At 40.9% G+C, this 23,303-nt stretch overlaps 1 protein-coding gene across 3 annotated transcripts in view; it reads left to right on the forward strand.

The window, feature by feature from the left end:
- HYCC1 (hyccin PI4KA lipid kinase complex subunit 1) overlaps positions 1-23,303 on the forward strand; it is a 361,690-nt gene that overhangs the window by 209,094 nt on the left and 129,293 nt on the right. For all 3 annotated transcript variants that reach the window (XM_069211534.1, XM_069211535.1, XM_069211536.1), the window contains exon 7: positions 5,191-5,286. In XM_069211534.1, coding sequence (XP_069067635.1) covers positions 5,191-5,286 — 96 coding nt within the window. The remainder of the gene's footprint in view (positions 1-5,190; positions 5,287-23,303) is intronic.

The following is a 23,303-nucleotide window of genomic DNA, read 5'->3' on the forward strand; positions in this document are numbered from 1 at the left end:
GGGAGGCCATCCTGATCCTGGTGGGGTCTTCTGTACATACAATTTGAGTCACTGGAATAAAAATAATGATTCATGTACTTTGTCGCCCCCACTAAAAAGCACGTGCAGAAGACAATTCAGCTAATTTTGTGGTTGTTTTACCGATTTACTCGTTTATTGTATTTGAAATAAAATTCCTTAATGATGACATATAAACCAGCAAACAATGTAGGTGGTATATATAAATATCAGCAAAATAGTAAATGAAAAAAATGCCTGTATTCTTTATTACAAATCTGTTGTTCTGCTTTACAAACTGCATTTGCCCAGAACAAATATGTTGTCCTGTAGCAACATATGTGGTGACTTTTCAACAGTTTACGAATCCTGCTTACAATAACTTGTGATTAACTGAGTATTTTGAAAAAACCAAGAAAAGCTGCAATATCTGCCTTGTTCTGTATGATACAGAATCATTTCCTTCTATCACAAGGAGACGGTAGTTTACAAAAATAACTCCCACGATCGCTGGGTTAAACATTTCATTTTTAAAAAGCTTTACAAACTACTCACATAATGAGTTGTCCTTTTATCCAAAGTATTAAGGCATCCTAGAAGACCAGCTTTAAAATCACAAACCGTAAATCGCTAATCTCAGATGCCATTTTTTTGATAATAGTATACGTGTTTCACAATAGGCTGCTGGGTTTCATTTTGTAAAGGCCCAATAATAAATAGGCAGCGCAAGAATGTGCGTCCTCAAATCAGGTTCATAACAAATTATTTTGGGGGGGATAAACTTAAATGTTTACAAAACTGATACTCAAAAATTGCCGTTTAAGGCATTACGAACTTGATCATAATTAAATGATATTTGATTTTAAGATTTATGGCGCACCCATTGCCTCACTTTCTGTTATCAGTTGAAAAGGCTCCGGACTAACTGATATGAAGACTCTGTGGTATTCAGGTCAGGACACAATATCGGACTTTAAAACGCAGGGTTTTACCCTACATGCCTTTACCCAATTGTCATTACAACACTTTTACATTTACAAGCCTTTTCTATTACCATTACCAGGCAGGGCTTTACAGCACATTCCTTTATCCCACAATGCAGTGATATACAAGTATGTATGTATGTATATGTTTGTTTGTGAATATATATATATATATATATATATATATATATATATATATATATGTTTGTGTGTGTGTATACAAATGTGTGTGTATATATGTATGTGTATATATATATATATATATACACACACACACAATAGTAGGTACTTATAGTTAAGACCTTGTTTCCATAGAAAAAGCATGTTTGACTTGGCTATATCTTTAGAGGCATTTGACAAATCTTAATTACATTTTCCAAAAAAAAGTGTGCTGTTGATTCTTGTTGAACATTAAAAGTTTCGGGTTGATTCGTCAGTCAGGGGACAGAAAAAGGAGGGTTAGAAAGGTGCGTTTTCCCTGTTAATTCCCTTAATTTTGAACACGGCTGCAGCCAAAACCGTTGGACGGAGTTGTGCACAAGTTACGCTTTGTTTATGTGTTACCTCTGCTCAGTAGTTTAAGAGAAATTGAAGATAAAACAAATTTGTATATCTAGGGCCTAACAAAGGCTCAGGGAGGGGGAGGTGCATACCCCACACACCAATAAAAAAATATATCCAGCAACATCCCAGGGACCTGACCCTCCACTAGGGGCTCATTTTTAGAAAGGGTATTTTTTTATTGGCTCCACTGATCCTCCACGGTGCGGATTTCAAAAGGAAAAAAAAATTGAAGGTTAGGGACCTGGGGAGTCCCTCTGAGACCTTCGCCCACCAGGCCTCAGGGGCAGGGTAGCCTGCCCCCTTATGCTTTTTATAACCTTTATGTAGGAAGTGGGACATAGCCTCTGAGTCCTAACATGGCTGTTTCCACGTCTTTGTTGCTAAGGTGGAATTCAGTTAGATCATATCTTAAGATATTTTAGATTATTCAGCCCTCTGCATCGTGAGATATACAAATATTTTGAGCCTTAATTTCTCAAAAACAACATAATGGAATTACACCAAATCACAAAAATCGCACTTTCTGCCTAATTTGGTATAGTTCTATTCAACTAAGCTTGACCTGTGTTCTGCATGTGATATAGTTGACCACTCAATACTGTAAAGGAGGTTAAGAGACTGAGCAGGGACCTCCAGGTGAGTCCTAGAGTGGATCTTCTCCCCCCTAACAGCTGCAATCAACAAAAACAAAGAGTGTCTACAACTTCATCTACTTTAAATATCTTCTCTACCGCAACACTGCACTCTCACCAGTATCATTCAACTTAAACATTTGACCCATCACCAGGGTTCTTTGCTTAACGTGATCGCAGCTGTCTCTTGGTGAATGGGAATGGCCCACCATGTGACCTTACTTCCTGATGTATTTCTCACAAGTAACAACCTGAGCCCTGGGACATGCATGGTTAGCAGATGGAGTGTGCTACTGATATGGGTGCTGAGGAATCTAGACATGGCATCAGAGGGTTTACTGCTGGGGCTGCTTAGGAGAACAACACAGGGGCATAAGGCCAGTGGAGACCCACCTATGAGGAGTGATCTCACACCACAGATCTGGACCTGGGACCTACTGATCCCTACCACCTGGACAACCTGCCTTGACTCCTTATTAGGGTGAAGAGTGTGTATTGTTGAAGGTGACATTGGCTTTACTGAAACGTGCTGGGGCAACAAATGCAAGGGCTATACCCTTTGCCTCTCTGCTATTGTATCAATACAGCTGATGGAATTTAGATCCTACCTCTGGGGGCTCTGTGCGGTTCATGCTTTTCCTGCCCTAGCCCGCCAACATTTGCTCTAAGAACCACGATTTCCCAGCAGTACTGGGAAAGAGTATGGTATGTCACTCACGCTCTCGCAACTCGCAACAGTATCTCCAAGCTAACTGTGGTAGTGACCAACCTGGACCATCACAGGTATCCTGTGTACATTGTGCTGCTGCTAGTGGGCCCACAACAATTATTGCCAGCTTGAGCTGCTGGTGTTATGCACTTCTGTACTATTTTGCCATGGTATTGTGATTGGGTGCATCAGATCCACTTCCTATGCTCAACCTGGCAGAGACCTGACCTGCTCACACCACCCCCCTTCCCCCAAGCGTTAGTGGAGCACCATCCCCTCTATCACAAAAAATTGGCTATGCCCTAAAAACTATAAGTTATCTTGAGTGACATCAAAACCTTGAGTACCTGATTGGAGACGTAAATTGACATGGTGGGCATCAAGGTGAGTTCCTCCATGCAGCCACAAAAAGCTGACTGATGACGTCACCCTCACCGAGTGAACACTTCAAGATCTGCAGACATGTGTAAAGGATGGTCGTTTTAACAGGCTATGTGCGTTATTTAGAAGGGAAAGCAGAGGATTCTGAGGATCTCTTCCACAGGAGCTATCTAAAAAATAGGATCCTCCCAGAAAGGATACAGAGCACGGACCTGGTAATGTACTTAGAGATCTGGATCAAGACATTTTATTGACCCCCTTCTTCTCCATAGAGAGGGCCCACGGTGTTCCAAGACCGTGACCACCACCAGGGTCTGGCCCCCTGCTTGCAAAGTTTTTGTGTTACAAAGACAGGCTACAGTCCTGCACCAGGTGAGCCCACCAGAAGTAAAGACAATTCCTTTAGATTAGCATCCAGCAGTAAAATGTGAGGGTGTTAGGCCCATTACATGATGGCAGAACACATGCTATTTATGTGTAAATGAGCCTATGCTGAGCTCTGCCCCCACCAACCCCCATTCTTGCAGGCGGATGGCCCATCTAGGCGCACCCAATCCTTCTATTGTCTGACTGTCTAGAAAGAATTCACAAAGTCTAACTGTCAGTTACACCCAGGCACATGACCCAAGTCAGGCTACAGGCACAAAAGGGCTTAGGGCAGGAAAATGCCAACCTTCTGAAAAACAGCATTTTCAAAATTGTAATGAAAAATCTGACTTTACCATTAAAGAGAGTTAATCGTTACATTTCCATAGACCCCAAATTTGACTTAGCCACCTGCTGCCGATTAGAAATTACAGCTTATTAAATGTAACAAGGAACCTCCATTGTTTTCCTATGGGAGGGGTAGGCCAGTAGTAAAAATCCAATTTAGAAGTTTTATCCCCACCAGGACCTGTAAAACTTAAAAGTACGTGTTCAACTTTTCAGTTATACAGTAACCTGCCATATGGGCTACTTAGGGCCTACCTGAAGGTTGACTTACATGTAATAAAAGGCTAACAGAAACTCGGGCAACCCAAGACCATTTATGCCATTGTTGAACTGCATCTTTGAGGTACGCCATATATGTAATAAATAAGCTTGCTTATTTAAATCAATCTCCCTTGTTAGTTTTAATCCATTTCATTTTCTTCCATGAAAATATGCGGCTCTCGACTATGTTTATGGCTTTTAGGCCCTTTGTCAGGAGAAACGTAACTACAGTGTTTTAAATGTTTTCTCTAAAAAAGAAAGAAAAGCAAACAGTGAAAATTAAGATTGCCGTAAACTTTGCTTAAGTGTAACACTGTAATTATGTTTTACTTGACAAAGGGCTTGGAAGCCTGAGCCGAACTTCTTCTTCACTCTTTGAAATGATAGCTTGCAGACATTTTTGCATGATTATGATGACGGCTTTCATTAATATTGTACCACTTAATACAAAACTGCCACAAAGTCCTGAATTGTTCTGAAATTTTAGGATATCTGACAGTAACTGTTCTTTCCACTTGGACATTTAAGTCTTCAACCTTGTTGCATGAAGTATTAAAGTATTAGTTGTCCTGCCTATTGATTGCCCTGCCTGCTGAAGGTTGTGCTTTAATAAACTCTGTCTCTTTAACAAACACACAGATCCACCTACATGGGCTCATGTTCACACATATGTATGCTGGTGCACCACATTGCCCATCACACCTGTTAAATTGCATTGTGTTATTTATTTTTTTCAAACCTATCTCCTAGTTCACATTCTCGATACAGTACTTGATGATCTGCAATGTATTAATAACCCTTGTTGTTTTTGATAGCAAGTGTCCTTTAGTTTTTTTTTATACTTGTCTGCTGCAGTTTATCAAGTATGAAGTAGAACGTACTCTAACAGTTACTTATGTGCCTCTGAAATAAGTTATGTATAATTTAAACTTTATATTCTGTGTTACAGGTTTGAAGTGTTGTCGTTCCTGTTGCTATGTTACAATGCAGCCTTAACCTACATGCCTGCCATTTCCCTGAAATCTTTGTGTCAGATATGCTCCAGGTAAGAGTTTTAGAAGCAATAGTAGGATTTGCGGTTATTGATTTTTTTTTTTTTTTACCCAGAATAATCCAGGCATCGCTATCAGACCTACTGTGTTCTACTGATGCTGCAGATTCTTGTTTAGTGTGTGGCTCTGTGCACAGGGTTCTTTTAAGAAGTGTATTTTCAAACAAAAAGCATAGTCTCTTCCAAGGGGTTTATGATTAGCAGGAACACATACATGGGACTTAAGGGATATTTAAACGATGTATACGTTGCTGCACGTCACTTCACGTATACTTGAAGTCACTCTACAGTTTGATATGAAAGTCTATGATTGTGTGTTAGCTGGAGTCCAGTCATCTTTAGGGTATTACCCTTGCTTAAATCAGTGCTGTGGTCATGTCAAAGGTCCTTCTTAATAAGATCATGTAGGAGTTTCCTGAAGCACAGTGTTCTGGATTCTGGCCTCGAGGTTGAATTCACACAATTCAACTGCTTTGTGGCTTGGGCTCCTAGGATTCGTCTTCTGTGTTTTTTTTGTTTTTTTTAATCCCTTCATAGTTTGTTGAGTAAAGGCCTGATGCGATGCAATTGACTGCTGATGCCTGAGTGAGACCTAGTGTGGGCAAGATACTGCATGTACCCATGGCATTTCTTCCAGTATTCTTTATGTACAGTTATATACTTTAACTTAATATGTCGTATTACCAACAACAAGCAAAGAATTTTTAGTAGTAAATCGTTGCATGCTCACAATTTTTTAGGTTTAGGTACCTTTTAGATATATCAGTACTGCTTACATAAATTATATTGAATAGAGTTGGCAAATTACTTGCTATAGTTGAAAACTAGTTTCTAAGGTCTCTTCCAAATATAAGGACTGGTACTCCTATGTGCCAGCTCTCTTTTGAATTTAGAGTCAAGTGTATATCTGACAATTTTACCGTTAGACTGCTTCTGTTCTGGGTTAAACACAGACCTACTTACTTGTCTTGCTGGTTTTGGTGTGGCTTGACAGCACAGTTGTCTCCAGACTATTATGTGAGCATCACTAGAGACTGACTTTCTCGTCCACATATTAAGAGACATGAGTACATGTTTTGATTGGGAAGGAGTTTTGTGCTTCTACAAAAATATGTAGAAGTTGCTCCACAAAAAAGTGCTTACCCTCCACACAGCTGTGATCATTTTTTTTTTTATTTGCCCAAGTGTGAACTTTCAGGGGCACACACATGACTTTTTAATGCTGTAAAAGTATCTTAGATAATAATAATAATAAATAATTTGTAAAGCACATGATTACTCCAGACGGAGTGTCCCAGCGCTGACAGCAAAACAGAAAGCCCGCTCCACTCAGGGCTAAGAACAGAAATGTTAAAATTGCTTAAAAAACATGTCATAAGTTTATTTCGTAAAACAACTTCAGAGGTTTCCAACCTTAGATCAGAGGCGAAGGCCTTCCAGTGTTTAGAAACATGGAAGCTAAAAGAGCAACCTCCCCCCCCGCCCCATGCACGCTCTTGAAATTCTAGGAATGACTACACGAAACGCACTGGAATATCTCAGGTCTCTGTTCGGAACATACCTTTTTTCCAAATGATGATGATATTGGAGGCCTTTCCATTTCAGGATTCTCTGACAGAAACAAAAAGCATTAAAGTGGACTCTCTTACTAATAGAGAGCCAGTTTAACTAAAGAGCAGACCCCGTAGTCGCCCGAGTCGGAATATTGGGCAGAGGGCGAGCTGCTGCATTTTGCACTCTAAAGTTTAGCGAACGGCCTTGTGCTATGCCAAGATACAGTACGCTACAGTAATCTAGCCATGAAATCACTAAGGCTTGAATTACAGATTTCCTGCACTCCAACGGGAGAAAACCAATTAATTTACTTAGAATTTTAAGAACGCCAAAACATTTTCCTGCCAAGCAGGAAATCTGATTTTTGAAAGATAACTTGGTGTCGAACCAGACATCAACATGCTTCCCTTTCACCTGAGGCACTGGTAAAGGCCCTAGGACCTCCAGCCATCAAGCAGGGGACCAAATTAAAGGCTTTTTCCCCACTAGCAGGATCTCCGTTTTGCCCCATTAAGTTTGAGGCAGCTCTGGGACATCCATTGTGCATGCTCACTCAGACAACATTTAAGCTGTGCTGCAAATGTTCCTCCATCCTGGAGAGAGAAATGACAAACCGTGTGTCATCTGCGTATGAAACAATATAAAATCCAATGGCGCTCAATGACGTCGGCAAGGGGACACATATAGAGATTTAATAAAGTACAGCTCAGAGCTGAGCTTTGCAATACCCTCTTCTACAGTGACACCGTCTCTGAACAAAATGGCTGTTGAACCACCTGAAAGGTGCGATTCTGGAGGAAGGAGGCTAGTCACCGTAGGGCCAGCTCACCCACACCGTACTTCCACAACCATTCCAATACGGTACTGTGGTAGACAGTGTCAAATGCTGTGCTTAAGTCTAATATGATCAGGGCTGCAGTTTTCCCCCTCATCCACTATCTGTCTCATAGATTCAGAAGCTAGCAACAAGGTGGTTTCCATACTAAAGTAGGGATGAAAGGCTGATTGTGTTTGATGAAGTAACTCTTTTGTTTCAATAAAATCCATCAGCTGATCATTCAAGTTTTTCAGCCACTTTGGCGAAAAATGGAAGCAAAGAGATTGGTCTCAGATTAATACCTTCTATGTTTCATATATGTTATTGTTTCCTTTCTTTTGGTGGCCGAAAGAAAATGGTTAACACCCCAATTTTAAATTGCTGGTTTACACAGTTCCAGTAAGACTTTCAGTCTTGAGTCTGTTTTGAACCTTCACCACAGTGGATACTATGACCCCCTTGCTTTTTACGGTTGTGCATTCTAGGCAGATATACATACTTTGGCAAAATAAGCATATATATTTATAGCTGGTCTGAGTTGCCTCTGATGTCTTATTGGCATACATATTGTATGTTCTTTTTGTAGTAATATACCATTATGTATTTTAAAATATATGTCCTTTCTTGTCCTTTCCCTCCTTTGGTGACTGGTGAAATTTGAAGGTTGTGGGGCGTAAGCCCAAGCCAATACCCAGGTCAGCCCTGCAGAGTTTCCCACGTCTATATGATTCTAGCTTTTTTTTATTTGCATGCTAGAACTTGGTGTTTTCTAAATCCCCTTATACAAGAAAAAGAAATACGAATCCCAGAATGCAAAGAACCTGAATTGGATAAGCTAATCACACAGAGCTGGAATATATGTAGCCTCACTTACTTTTGTTAGAACGGCACGTGACACATGGACGTAGGGTGACAGTGAGTAGGAGACGTGATGAACATATGGGCAGGGAAGGTGTGGCCTACAGACGGGGACAGCAGAGGTGGTAGCAGAGAGGGGTGATGGGAGACAGCAGTAAGTGAAAAATGGGCTTGGCAAGATAGTGGAGGCTTACAGTGAGAAGACTGAGGAGAAGAGAGGAAGACTGGCTCAGTGGAGGAGAGGTGAGCAAGTAAGGGCAAAAGAGCAGAGGGGGAATAAGAAAGTGGGAGAGAAACAGAGAAGAGGCGTGCAGCAGGTACAACTGAGGGGTTGAGAGTAAAGTGGAGGAGTGGCAAAGCGGAAGAAGGAAATGGTAGAGGAGGGACAGGAGTGCAGTAGAGACAGGAGTGGAGAATCGAGGCTGGAGAGGTAAGGGTGCAGAGGAGTAGAGTGGAGAGTAGAGTGGAGCAGAAGTAAAGGGTGTGACTGGGCTAAACAGGTGGTACCTTGGTGAAACAAAAGAAGTGAGTAATCTCAGAATACAAGACCCAGAGAGAGAACAGTGCAGGGATTGCCAGTATGCAGACCCAGCATCCTTTAAGTCCCCTCTACTCATCAGACAAGCCTGCACTCTCTGAGATGAATGGCCATTTGCATCCCAGTCCTCCCCACCCCCAAACAGGGAGAAACAAACATCACTAATATTTATGAATCCAGTGTAGAGGACTCGCTGTGGTCAAATGCAGCAAGAGGGAGGCAAGTTACTCTCTGGCACAGAAGAGCTACTCATAGACGCTGACTCACACGTAAACAGTTGTGGCTGACCTGCCACACACAGCTGAACAGCACCAGCACCAGGCTCTATATAAGCTGTGCCAAGGGCCTACTATATAAGATAATTGCTCCTATGTCTCTTTTATTGTGCACCTCCTACATGATCCAAAGTTTTTAATTTCAATACAGTTTCTCCATGTTTTTTGGAGCTTAGTTAATGGGATGCTGAGAATGAGGCACTGTGAAAGAATGGCAATCAGACATACATGGCGTATTAGAATGTAGTTGTTGTGACTCATAAGTGATTGTCCCGTCTCCCGAGAAGCGGACCATGTGTCTTCTTGCTGTTGACTGTTTTAAAGCCTAGATCTGGGAGAGGAACAGTTCATCAATCTGTGAACAGCTAGTCTAAGTGAATGTGGTACCATGAGAGTTGGGTGTCAATGTAGTCAGTACATTCAGCTTTGACCTTGCCTTTGCAACGTGTTTGCACAGCCTAATCTTTTATAAACAGTGCAACTTATACACACTGTCGCCTAACGCTTAAGTGTTGTACCTTCGTTGAGTTCTTACAACAAATGACCCAAAAGGGCCACTCACCCTTCCGTCCACAAAACACACACCACCAAGATGCCCTCCCAGTCAAACAAAAGTTGTCTTACCACTAAACCATTACAGCCATCTATATTCTTGTGTGCTAAAAACTCTGGACTTGACTGGAAATGCTGATTCTGGGCTCCTGAGGGTGCCATGAAGCCAATAAATGATTTATCAATCTGCTCAAGCGTTCATAAAACAATTATTGGCAGTGTATCACAAGGCACTTCTTTCCCCTGGCTAACACAGATTGGATGTTTTAAACAACAACACCAATTTAAATCTATATTTGGACCATCAATAATGGATCTATATAATTCGGAAACCACAGCTCCACTGGGCAAAGAGTAGATGTCAGAGCCATCGAGCAAAAGTGTTTAACCAAAAACTGTACCAAGAGATCCTGATCTCGGGGCTCAATAGTAGCTGACTAAATGTCCTTTAACACAAATGGAAGGTGGCAAAAGATTATTACAGTCCAGGCCTTATTGACTCAACCCATTAAGCAGGCATGCTTGATAGACAAGTGAGGTGATGGTGCCTTGAGGCAAAGTGAATTCTCGTGTCTGACTGTCCCAGACTGAGCAAAGTTAATATATATTCACTAAAGCAAAAGCAATTTCTAGAAGCTGAAGGAACCACTGAGTCAAAGCACCTACTCCAAACCTGGATAGCAATGAGGAGCAGATTCATGGTGTCCGTCCTGTCCTGACCAATAAACAGCCACCATGTGGACTACAGCACACCTGCTGTGTGCTGATTATTCCAGAATTAGGAGTTGCCAAACTCTTCCACAGCTCACTACCCCAGCTTCTATTATCCAATTAAGAAGCCTAAACAGTAGTGTGAAGGCGCAAAGGGAGTGCTTCAGATGTTCCCACCCATGCACTGTCAATATCGGCCAACCCTACCCCTTAAAAGTTTGGTGAATGGTGATATGCTGAACCCACCCTGGGCCACAGCATAAGCACACCATTTAAATTCAAATTATTGCATTTTTGTGAAGCCACTCCCATCAGGCTGACCTAGTCCCTCGCTTATGCCCCGGGTGAGGAATAGTTCTCACCCGACACAGTGATCACGAGACCCACATCTGGGCAGCCCAGAGCGATTGTCAGTGGCTGAGATTAATTCAAGCATTTCATCCGTCATCTTGTTGTTGTTGCTGTTGACACCCTAAGTGTGACAGGTAAACCCAGACATGGGTCCTGCGCTCACCGTGCCACTGGAAACAAGCTATACTTGGCTGATGATCCCTTATCAAGAGCAAAACTGGTCCTAGGTTGCTTGTATTCTGGTTCAGAGAGGACCTGACATGGCAGTTCCTGGCTGGACTGTTCCCACTCGAGCAGGGTCAAGAATGGTTTGCATATGTTGGGTCTAAATTGAGGTGGCATGGTGGATGAAAACAATGAATTGCCAATGGCTGAGAATAATTCAAGCATTCCATCTATCGCCTTGTTGTTGTTGCAGTTAACTACCACTTTAGCTAAAAGTGGTTTATATTATATACATATAATAAATAAAGTGAAATACAAATTTAAAAACTTAGTACATGACCTTTTGAAAAACAGTATTCTCTGTTCTGACTTTCATCCACTTAATCTTAAATTCAAAATCATTAGGACGCCAATAGTCTTATTTTAATGACCCACTATTGCATTTGTCTTTTTGGACAGATAAGAAGTGCTCGACTAATTTTGACCCCCTACTCCGGCCTGTTCACTGCCATGGGGACTCCATTTGAGCCTCTGATATGTTTAATTAATTACTTTTGGTCTGCCGCTTTTATGAGGGTTGCTGCCTGCATGTCTGCCAGTTTTGCAAAAAATATGTATTCTAATGTTACTGCTGAGAACGACCTCACCACCTCCATACTATTACACCAAAAAATCTTCCCTTTTATTGTTTTTAACTAATTAGTTGATTATTCTCCATCTGATGGGAGCTTTAAAGCTTTTGAAACAATAGTGGCAGAACCACCCTATGTACTTCTGGATGTATTCTGTGCTGTGTCACAAGGTTGGCTCATCATTTCCAAGGTATGGTTTACTCCTTTACATTGTAAGGAAACCATTCTCCGTGTTAACGTTACTTCTGCTAAACATTCCATGTGATCTATGATTCATAATGAACTAGATACAATATCCCAGTGGCCGCCCCACACTGCTGTACTATACCCAAAGGCTCGAGAATTTATGTTCCTTGTGGCTTGTCACTGCAGCAAGCAAGCCTTGCACAGAACCTCAGCGCCCCTGAAACCTTAGGGGCTGCCATTTTACTGCCTGTAGTAAAATAAATGTCTCCTTTCTGTTGCTATGACAGGGCGGTGGCTTCTTGAAATGTTTTTAATACACTAAGTCAGACCAGAGATGTATGGAAGTTTGGGACATGAGGACCTACCTGTACTTCACGTTTGGTGCAGCTGCTAATAAGAATTCGGATACTCTTCTGCTTGTCTTATCTGTACCCAGCATCTAATCATAACCAGTCATTTCAGTCAACTAGTGTCTTCGCTGCTCTTCTCATGCTGGCAGAAGCTTACTCCTTGTCAACGTTTTGCAGAGACTTCTCCACTGCCAGCTTTTGGTTGTAAAAGTGCCCATTGTTGATATCCAACTAGATTGTTCAATCATCCACATCCTTAATTTCTCAGTCATTCCTACTCTGTGAAATTTGTACCACATGGTTTCCCTGTGGTAAAACCATGTTGTTACTGAGTCTGCATTCTGTTGATTTTAAGATGTTCTTTTATCCAATCTTGATGTATTTTTATCTATTTTTTTAATCTTTTTTTTATTTGTATCTAGTTTTATCTTTTTGCAATTCAGTAAACTTGGCCACAAGCTAGATAAGACTGAAAGACCTGAAGCTGTCAGCCTACTCCAACTTTTCTGAGGAGTGACTCTCTGCATTCTTGTCCATCCACGTTCTCAATCCCTCTTCTAGTAGTTGGAGATGATGTCAAGTGGTGCTGCCATCGCCGCTCTGTGGTCTTTAATGAGGTCATGCACTCTTTTCTATCTGGCCCCAGCGCTGTATTCATCTAAAGTTCTTCAGGGATGCACAAGGCCTAATTATTAAATTCAAAGCATTTGGTTAGTCTATAGTGGCACATTTAAAGATAATCTGCCACAAATTTGCTGAGCTCCAGCATAAAGGCCGTCTGATCAATAGAAATGAATGTACCATTGAGATAGTCTGACAGGCTTTCAAAGTATTGTCTCTATTCAGTCATTTTTACAAGTGGAAACTAAGAAACTGTTACATTTTATGTGCTAATCACATTTTCTGCGAACCCAGTAGACCAGTACTTGCGCATTGTCTGAAGCAGGATGGCTTAATAGAGGTTTACAGACCTGCTGAGGCAACCCCAGTGATTCATAAAACTACCAGAAGAATATTGCCATGCGGTGATGTTTTTTGCATCTAGCTGTTGTAAATGCTTTAGGTTCAATTATATTTTGACTATGGGAAAGGCATTCACCACGCTTTTGTAAACGTCTCAGCAAGTTGATGGTTCAGAACGCAGCTGCGCAGGTGAGTAGAAGTCTATAGAAACTAGATCACATTTTAGCCATGCTGCTTACACTATATTGAGTTCTATAAACAGAGAGTGTTATTTGAAGTATGTACTATTCAGAATGCCCTGTTTGTTAACATCTGTTTACCTGTAGGTGGATGGATGAGAGGACCTTTTTACATCATTTCACTGCCAATTGTTTACGGCATACACTCATTTGAAAATAGCTATCATATCCAGACCTGCCAACTAACATGATGTCACTGTAGGCCGCACAGTATGGGCTCTCTTCACCCAGTCCCCAGCTGAAGAGCCAATGTCATAGGTTGGAAGACCGGGTAAGCTGGAAGCCCTTGCCCAGAGAGGTTTTATCCTTGTCTAAAGGGTCTGTACAGCTGATGTCCCTCATGGGTCTTGCAGTATCCCCAGGACCCCAGCAACGTCCTCAGAATCTTTAGTATTTGTTGATTTGCTGTGAGGGTTGTGGGTCGTTAGGGGCAGTCAGGGTTAGGAAAAGCTGTTCATGCTGTGCCTGGGACAAAGACGCTGCTAGGCTCTCCATCAGCCCTCTGTCTAGTGCCCTTCCAAGGCTGGTAAGACAGTGATGGGCTCTACGCCTACCCCCTTCATAGGCTCTTACTTCCGTGTTCCTTACTCCTTCCTCACACAGTGAATATTTTTTTGAAGGTGGGCTGATCTGTAATATACTGACCTGACTTTTTAGTCATTTTTAGGAGTCCTTTTAGAAGATCATATTTAATGTTTCAATTATTTTTCTAATTTTATGTATGTATATGTGTGTGTGTGTATGTGTGTGTGTGTGTATATATATATATATATATATATATATATATATATATATATAGAGAGAGAGAGAGAGAGAGAGAGAGAGAGAGAGAGAGAGAGAGAGAGAGAGTTAAATACGAAAGGTTAAAAATTGTGATGGTTTTTGGTTTTGATTAACTGAAACAAATTATTCTCTTCACGGGCAGGTCTGTAATATACCATAACGCAGACCTCAGAATGATGCTTCCTAGTAACCTAAGGTACTCTGTGTGACATTCTGAAAACGAGAGAATGAAAAGCGGCAAAGTTCAAGAGAGGGATGCTATCCATGTAAATGGCGTCCCAGGCGTCATTGCTTGCGTTGCTTTTCTCACTGAGCGCGCTTTATGCGGAGCCAAGCGTTGCGAAAGTAATGCTGAGGGCGCTGTCAAGATGGATTTAACACCGCTCCAGTCAGCTCTTCGCGCGCTCCCGAGTGATTGCGAGCTGCACGGATGAATACGTCGGCGTTTGATGGCCAATATTGATTCCTGTGGTACTGAGGCGCTTTTAATTTTCCAGTGTTTGAGAGCTTGATGAAAGTCAGTGTTTCTTATCGCAACTAAGAAGTAGCGGCTTTATCTGGTCTCACAAACAACACGCACAAATTACCGCTTTTGAATCCCCAGCATGTAACGCGCCCAGTGAAACAGCTTTAACAGGCCCTACAGCAGACGCAGGGACCCACAATCTGGCTGTCAGTATCTCGTGGGCTTGTTAATGTCACTTCTTTATACGTTTTAAAGTTGCATTAATGACATGTATAATTCATCGTATTGCTTTTACATAATCCAGTTTTATTACACATCAAAAAAAGTGTGGAAAGGGTCTTGGAGTTAACTAAAGCTATCTGGATTAATGACACGCCAGTTGCGCTATATTTACAAATGTCCGTGTCATTTCTTTTATGCAGTACGTTTATCATATTTTAAATGTTTTTATTACAACGAAGTGTTTTGGAGCCTTATTTAGAATTTTGTGGCGAATTATGAAGCCAGTGCTAAACTGGCGGCCATTCTGATGGAAGTGGCTGCCAGGCACACACTTGCTGACCGCCTCGAAGCGGGCCTTCTGCGCGCTCCTCAAGGGCGGCTATGGGAGAGAAGCAGGGAGCCCGGCTGAATTTCCTGCTTGTACCGAGCACGATAATTGCTTCTACAATAGTAGCGGAAAGGCCACATACGCGCACTCATCTGAATTTAGCAACTAATAAAGGAATTGGAGGTTTTCAGTTACCACTGAAGTCTTTTTTTAGTCTTACCCCTGTTTTGGTCGGTAATTAGTTACTTAATCCTGTTTTATTGAATACTTAGTATTCTGGTACTAGCAGAGCTCACAGTCATTGTAGTGTAGTGCAAGACCCTCATGATGCCACATGTAGACTATGGTTTTATATTTTGCAAGCATGTGCGCGTGAACCGATCACATCACATATAGCTCCCATCGTGCCCAGTGAGCAAACCCTAACCAGTATCCTTTATATCCACTTAACACATCAGATCAGCGTCCATTATGTCCAGTTAACATATCCTGCCCATTATCCACTGTTTCAACTTCTCATCTTTTTAACATCTATCAAATTATCACACTGTAAACAATCACTATTTACTTGTATCTGGGCTCTGCTGGGAAGCAGGGACATTGGTGTCAGTGATAGAGGAAACAGAAGCACATTTCTTGTTTATTACCCTTTGTACACTAGGCCGGGTTCTAGGTGGCTGTGATCTGTGTTAAATAATTTGGTCATTTTTAAAAGTCAAGTATAGACTTGTGGTGTTTATCCTGTTTCCTAACATTTATTTTCTGATTAGCGTTTTAGCTGTAAAATTCTAAAACTAGTCTGTTGTCTTCACTTAGACAATGTGCACCTTTGGTAAAAGGTGATATATATTATTTTTTCCTCTTGAGTATCCACGAATGTTACGTAACCATTATATACTAAGGTAGATAGTATATGATTGCAGATGAGACCCTGTGGTCGTAAAAAGGACCGATGAATACAATGTCAGACACCTTATTGCTACTGTGCAAGCAAGACACAGTAAATGTGTGCTAGAGGATGTTTACATTGTTCCATCTGTTTTACCTGTGTGACTTTCCGTAGAGCACTCATTTATCCCGGGTACACGTTCATCACTTTTCAGGAGGCACAGGTGGCTTGCAGTGAGGGGCCTTGTCATCTTTTTTGCAATATGCAAAACTGGCTGGAACGCAAAGGAGTTCCTGGGTTCCTGGCTGCACAGACAACCACAAAGTCTTGAGATAGTTCGGCAGTTACGTTCAACCCGACACGCAGTGACATGTATAGAGTCATGAGGTCAGATAGTCACAGAATAGTGACTAAGGCTAGAGCGGCATGGGAAACGAATACCTGGGAAGAGTTAAGAGAGAGGCTGAAGGATATGCTCCCTGTGTTGCACCAAGGACATACGGCTAATCTCTCCGGGTATATCTTACTCCATACAAATGATGTAATATAGGGTCAATGCAGGAAGTTAAATTGTACCAGTTTAAATCTCACATTTCTCGAGACCCCTCATTCCTGAGCACAAAAAAATTCTGTTTACGTTTCTTTTTTTCCAACATTATCGTTTTCTTTTTTTCTTTTTTTAGCCTTTTAGATGTGCTCCTAATTTTTGTTATTGCAATTTTTCCCTATTTGTGTCTTATTAGTTGTCCATAATGTCCAATACAATTATTTTTTTCATGCATTTTTTCTTCTTCTAAAGAAAACTGTTTGTATTTCATTATCAGGTGTTTGAATGTTGTCTTATGTTATATTTTTGTAGATCTATTGCCAGCAGTGATGAACCCAGCTTTGCTGCTAGTGATGAATTACTTTTGACTTTTGTTTCACATTGTTTTTTTTCATGTTGTTGCCATTTGATTTTTGTTTTGGTCAAATGTATTACGTAATCATGTTTATTTTTTTGTATGTGTGAGGTGTTTTATTTAATTTGTGTACCATTATCAAATTAATTATTTTATATGTTATAACATTTTCTCACGACCTTGTTTTTGTTTTCCCCGTTGGTTGTATATTATCTCATATAATGAAATATTTTTAAGAACAGTGATACTATTAGCGAGGTCACTAGTGTATATTATGTACCTCATAATATAATTAGTGATGTCATATTTGGTGTAATAAGCAGAACAGGCGGTTTTGTGAGCTATGGTTTATGCTGTGAACTATAAGTGGCACATTTGAATGATTTTAAGCTTTTGAGACGCACCGTAACCACAGCTAAGGTTTTAATTGTGTTTTTCACTAAATTCCATTGTTTTTTAAAAAGATTTATGAGATTTACTGTTATGTACTTTCCTTTTACTTATATTTTTCCTATTTTTTCACGTTCCTCACTGAAAAACGACACTACATTTCATTGCTTATTTTTTAAATTAGATTTACTGTTCTGTACTTTTACTTATATTTATCCCATTTTTTTTACGTTCCACACTGAAAAACGGCAAACAGGAAAAGTTATTTTTAGACATAAATAAGGATGAGGTTTTTTGTTCCTCAAATTCAAATATTGGAACTTTTCAGCTGCACAGTTGTTGAGCTTTACAAAACGGTTACACCTAATTGTGCTCATAATTGTTAAACATTTTTTGAAGGATATAATCTTTTGGGTTGAAAAAAATCCCATAGGAATTAGCTTTTTTGAAGGTCAGTTACTGTAGTTAACATGTCAGCATATGCATGTTTTTTATACTACTGACCTATTAACTTTTGCCACACTCGTTTTTCCTTTTTAGTAACTGTACATCTTTGTCTTCAAGTTTTTTTTACAAATCTATCTTTCCTAAATGTGTTCTTTCTTGTTTTTCCAATACTAGGCAGGCCACAAAACAATGTGTAATACATTTTCGGTTTTAAAAAGGTTCTCTATTTTCTGATCCCTATCCAGCTACTGGTATGTTTAACAGTTCTGTTTCAATAACAGTCCATATGCATTCTCCAACTTTCAGGGCAAACACTCCCCCACTGTGATGGTTTTGTCATTGTAATATGGTCTGAACTAATATTGACCCCATTGTGCAAAATGATGGCAACTATGATATACGTTTTGCCATTCCACGATATCTGGATGTTCTTGAAATGATACATCTGTGCATGAATGTTTTTATCATCCTCATTATATCTAAGCAATTTTAGTAATTAAGTACCCCCATTTGATTTATTCTTATAGTTTTCCGTGCAACACCTGTCCAAATATCACAATGCTGTTGCCTGCGTCTTTTGTTTGACATTCAGACTGCACTTTGCGTTCCTTTGAAACACTTCTGTAGACAAATGTTTCTTGCTTTACATCACTTAGGTCCACAGATGTTACACTTTTGTGCTAAAGCATATTTAGATTAAAAAAACAAATACACTGCCCAACCCCACATTCCTCCAGCTTATTCAAAATATCTGTCATGAAGTCTTGCACATCCTGTTGCTCCCGTATGTTATATTGTTTCTGGCAGACTGGAGACACTGCTTGCTGAATGCATGGTGTAATGTGTAATGCATGCTAGCGTTTTCCAATTCTTCTCTTAACATTTTTAGCTCTCCCGCAAGTTTCTCTTGTCACATGCCTGCAAGACATTCATAGCACAGAGTGGTTCTGGGGCAAAAAGTGCATTCACAACTTTATTTTTGTAACAGTTAACCCATATTTTGTTTGAAAGACAAAACCCACCATTATCGTCCATTTTTTTTTTTTACATTTCAGGTCCTGGCCTAGGAATTTCTTTTCTTGCTTTTCATTATTCAGTATTTGTTCTTCTAGATACTCTAGGTCCCTGTGTACTTTTGGACTGGACTCTCACACTGTTCTAGATGGGGAGTGTCAAACCCCCTTTCGTCATCCACAGGGCGGAGAGGGGCTACTGGAGCCCAACCATGGTGGTTGAGTTTATTTGCCACTGGAGTGCTAGGACCCATCCTGTTATTAATCTCCAAACTTTGTCAAATACACCTTTTCCACTCTTGACTGTCAATGTAGCCAGGGATCAAAGTCCAAGGCATCTCAGGAAGGTAGCATGGGGGCTAGAGATTTAAAATTAAAACTATCACACAATAGATGCAGTAATGTAATACGCAAAAATGGGGCTACAAAACACCCAGTCAACCTACCGCTTGTTAGTCCTGCTGGATTTCAGTGCCAGAGCCTATACAATAATTTTATTGAAATATCTAGAAGACTGGGCAGAAAAAAGCCAACTTAATACCCTATTATCAGACAGGGTTTAAACTATCAACCATAGATGTAGTCAGACTCTCATATCGTGCTCGTAGATCAACCGACTCCCCCAACCCGCCAACATTTGTGTGATTCTAGGGCATTTGATGGAGTGAACTGACACATCCCATGGAAACAGCTAGCCAAATGGGTGTATCCTTTCCACTTCACTTAAAATAATAATTTCCCTCTACTCGTACATGTGGGTCCACATCAAACTTGACCAAGAAAGCAGGGTATAAAAAAAAATCTATAAAAACAGAGGCAGTAAACAAAGTTGTGTACTGGGTACACTATTGTTTAACCTGCATACCATGGACCTGAGGACTGAAACTGCAAAGGCTAAATCATGTCTATGCTAGGATTGGTAAACACAAAATTCAAGTATTACAATATGCGGACAATGTAGTCATTTTGGACCAAACATCAATAGACCTACAATGATCAGTGGATCAGCTGGATAAAAATAATAAGAGCAATATGTTGGCGGCAAACAAAACAAATGTGATGGCCTTTGGGAAACTCAAAGATAAAATGTAAGAAAGTCTAGAAACTGGGACCAGCAAGAATTGCATTAACTAAAACCTTCAAATATCTTGGTGTCGTGCTGATTCCAGAATCAGCAAGATTCACATTACAACTGTGCCAAACAAATCTCAAAGTTTAATATTTGCTCTCTGCAAACTAAATGCAAAATTGCATAGCCCACCTGCAGATGCCATCATAAGAGTAATTAAGGCCAAACCAAGAGCAGCAATCCCATCCCTTCTAAAATTGATCCCATGTTGGATAGATTGCAAACAGTCACCTACAAAATGATATTTCAGCTACCCTGCTACATCAGATGTGGCTAGATACCCTTGGAATTTAGATTGGCAAAACAAGCTCTAGTATGTAAATCCCAAATCCTTAAGTATTACCACCAGATATTCTGTGCCAAAGTAGGGTCAGTGAAGGCAGTACTGCAGGGTATTTTTAACAGCCCAGTCAATGACTGGATCCGATATGTTAAACCTGACATGTGTCGACTTAGCCCTCAACCCAGAGACACTAAAATACAACAATTTGTCATATTCAGCACTAAAGCATTTTTAAAAAAAAGAGGTCATGATGAAACCTGGGGAAGCTGATAAACCCTACAGGAACAATTTAAACTTCTCCATCCTTCCTATTGAACTAAGTGCCTACAATATTATCTGAAAGAACCACCAAGGAGGGAATGCAGGAGAAGTATCCTATATTGCAGACGAGGAAACACAATTTAACAGAAGATAAGGGCATTACAAAACAGCAACAGGTAAAGTAAAACAAGAGAACCCTTTTCCTACCACTTCATTAGCATTAGAGGGCACAATACTAAAAATGCACAATTAAGAGATCACCAAAAGGGTTGCATGTAACACGGAAGTACTCAAGAGCATGACACATCACAATGGTTCATCACATGAAGCATGGAGACATGGAGTTAAAGTTGCCAAAGGATATTTTACTAATTTCTTGGGATATAAGTAGAAGGATATGAAAATAGTAATGCTTTAGGACCACAAGAGAGGTATAAATTCGAGCACTCTGCATGGTGGTGATATTACTAATGAGTGGAACATTGACTTTAACTGACCGGGGTGAATAACACACCTAAGAGGAATCTTTTTCAGAAATTTGGCAGTAGGGGAAATTTTGTTGTGATTTTAGGTGCGAGGAGACAGGCACTATATAGGACGTTAAAAAGAAGAATTGTGGCATTTCCTGAGGAAGGCAGCTTTGCCGAAACACGCGTTGAAGAAGAATAAAGCCACAAAGATGTTTTAGAGATCTTCCAACCAGAGAAAAATAGTGAAGAAAAAAGCAACAAAGAATTTTGAGGGATTCTCTAACTTAAAGAAAAATAGTATTAGTGTAAATAAAATCTGAACATGACATTATAGCGAATACAATATTGAGCGTAATACTAAAGCTGTGTAATGTGTCTATATTCAAATGTCATGATGTTCTACATAAATGTTAAGGGTATGTGGATGTAATGGTAATGTTTTTTGAATGTACGCATGTAGTGTTAGGATGGATTTTTTTCGAACTTATTTTATATATTAAGCACATAAGAGATATAAAATATAAAGGATTTGATAAAAATAATATTTTGTATAATGGTTATGAATGGTTAAGAATAAAATAGTTGTAATTAATCAACTTTCCTCACCTCCCATACAGTTTAATTAGGCAAAGACTCACAGGGGTTGTCATTATATATTCTAGGGTTGCCTGGGTTTTGTCTTTGAATTTTGGCTTTTGTCTCTGGCCCAGGAACTTTATCCATAGCAGGGAATCCTTTTTTTATGGGCGAGCGCAAAGCGCTCCGTCCATTCTGTAATCTCTCTTTGGGCTTCAAACCACGCCCATGTCACATCAGTCACTTACATTAGTTAGTGGGCTTGCCTTTTAAAATCTGCTTGCTTTCATTTGTGAAAGGCATGCATACGTCATGCCTTTTCCGGTGTTTAGCCCACCTACACAGCACCGGTAAACTACTAAAAACATGCAAGGCTCAATGTTTTCAGCCTTGGGTCTGGACTACTTTATCTGTTTATTTTCCACGCAGCGCGATCGTGCTGCTTTTTACATGGCGCAATTGTGTTGCATTTTTTTTTTCTTTACAACGCTAATAGCTCTCACTTGAACAAATGCGAGACACATTGTATTGAAAATGCTTGTTTCATATGGAGTCTGTTTGTAGACTCCATTCTGGCCTTAGGGCGGCTGAACATTGTTTTTTTTAACATTGCACGCGGAGGGCATAACAAATTAAAGGTAACGGTAGCTTCACTTTTGGATTAAGCTGTCGTGAATGTTCCCTGTGGTGTTTCTGGATTTTGGCGGGGGTACGTTTAAAGGCACAAGCATTTGAGGGTTGAATTAACCTTAGTGGAGAGAATATTGGTTTAATTCCGTGATTTGTTTATGTTGGTCCACAGATTTCCACTTTCTAGCATAGTCTGTTGAGGATTGATCCTCACATGAAAATTACTCATTTCGAATATCAGTCATGGATGGTTGTCTACTTAATGTAAAAAGCAGCTTTGATCTTACTTTGCCAGAGTATGAGGTCACCATGTTTGCGAGAGTATATATATGCGGCCTGCCCATGAAACGTGTTGTGTTGGGGGGCGTGGTTTGGCCACCTATTCGAATGGCCGCCTGAGTGAGAAGCTCCACGCTCTGGGTCGAATCGGGGCCTGCGCCAAGAGCCTCCCTCATCCCTTCGGGGGCCCCTGGGAGTGTCAGGCCTGACTGCCAGGGGGTCCGATGGCACACGGGGGCCACAATAGCCATTATTCCTTAAAGGATGTATGCGGCCTGGCGAGACGCGCTGGGCTGCGGTATCAATTTTTTGAAAGGTCGGAGGGCACCACGACGGAACGGACGACCAGGAGCGTGTGCCAGCCAGAGTCCCACTCCACCCGCGAAGACCTAGACATCGAGACGGGGGAGGCGAGGAGTGCAAGCCCTCCCCCCGTGTAGAAGGATTATTGATGGCCCAGCGCGTGTTAATATGCCGCGGCCTGACGACGGATCTCCGCGGGAGCCCCGAAGCACGGCGGAGAGACGCTATCGGCCACACTCGGCATGTTGAAACAACTGGGGGCCCGCTCGCAGACTACAGACACTGACACCCCTGCTCCCATGACTTACCTTGGCAACTGGAAGAGGCGCATTCTGAAGAAGGTGAGCAGGAGGGAGGGGTGATACCTTGCTTAGAGCCTCTCAGATGGGGGACAGGACCAGCCTTGGGAGATCCATCAGGAGGGCTCCCTCCCCTGAGACATAGCTGAT

The sequence above is a fragment of the Pleurodeles waltl genome, chromosome 10 (assembly GCF_031143425.1).
Source record: "Pleurodeles waltl isolate 20211129_DDA chromosome 10, aPleWal1.hap1.20221129, whole genome shotgun sequence".
Taxonomy (NCBI): domain Eukaryota; kingdom Metazoa; phylum Chordata; class Amphibia; order Caudata; family Salamandridae; genus Pleurodeles; species Pleurodeles waltl.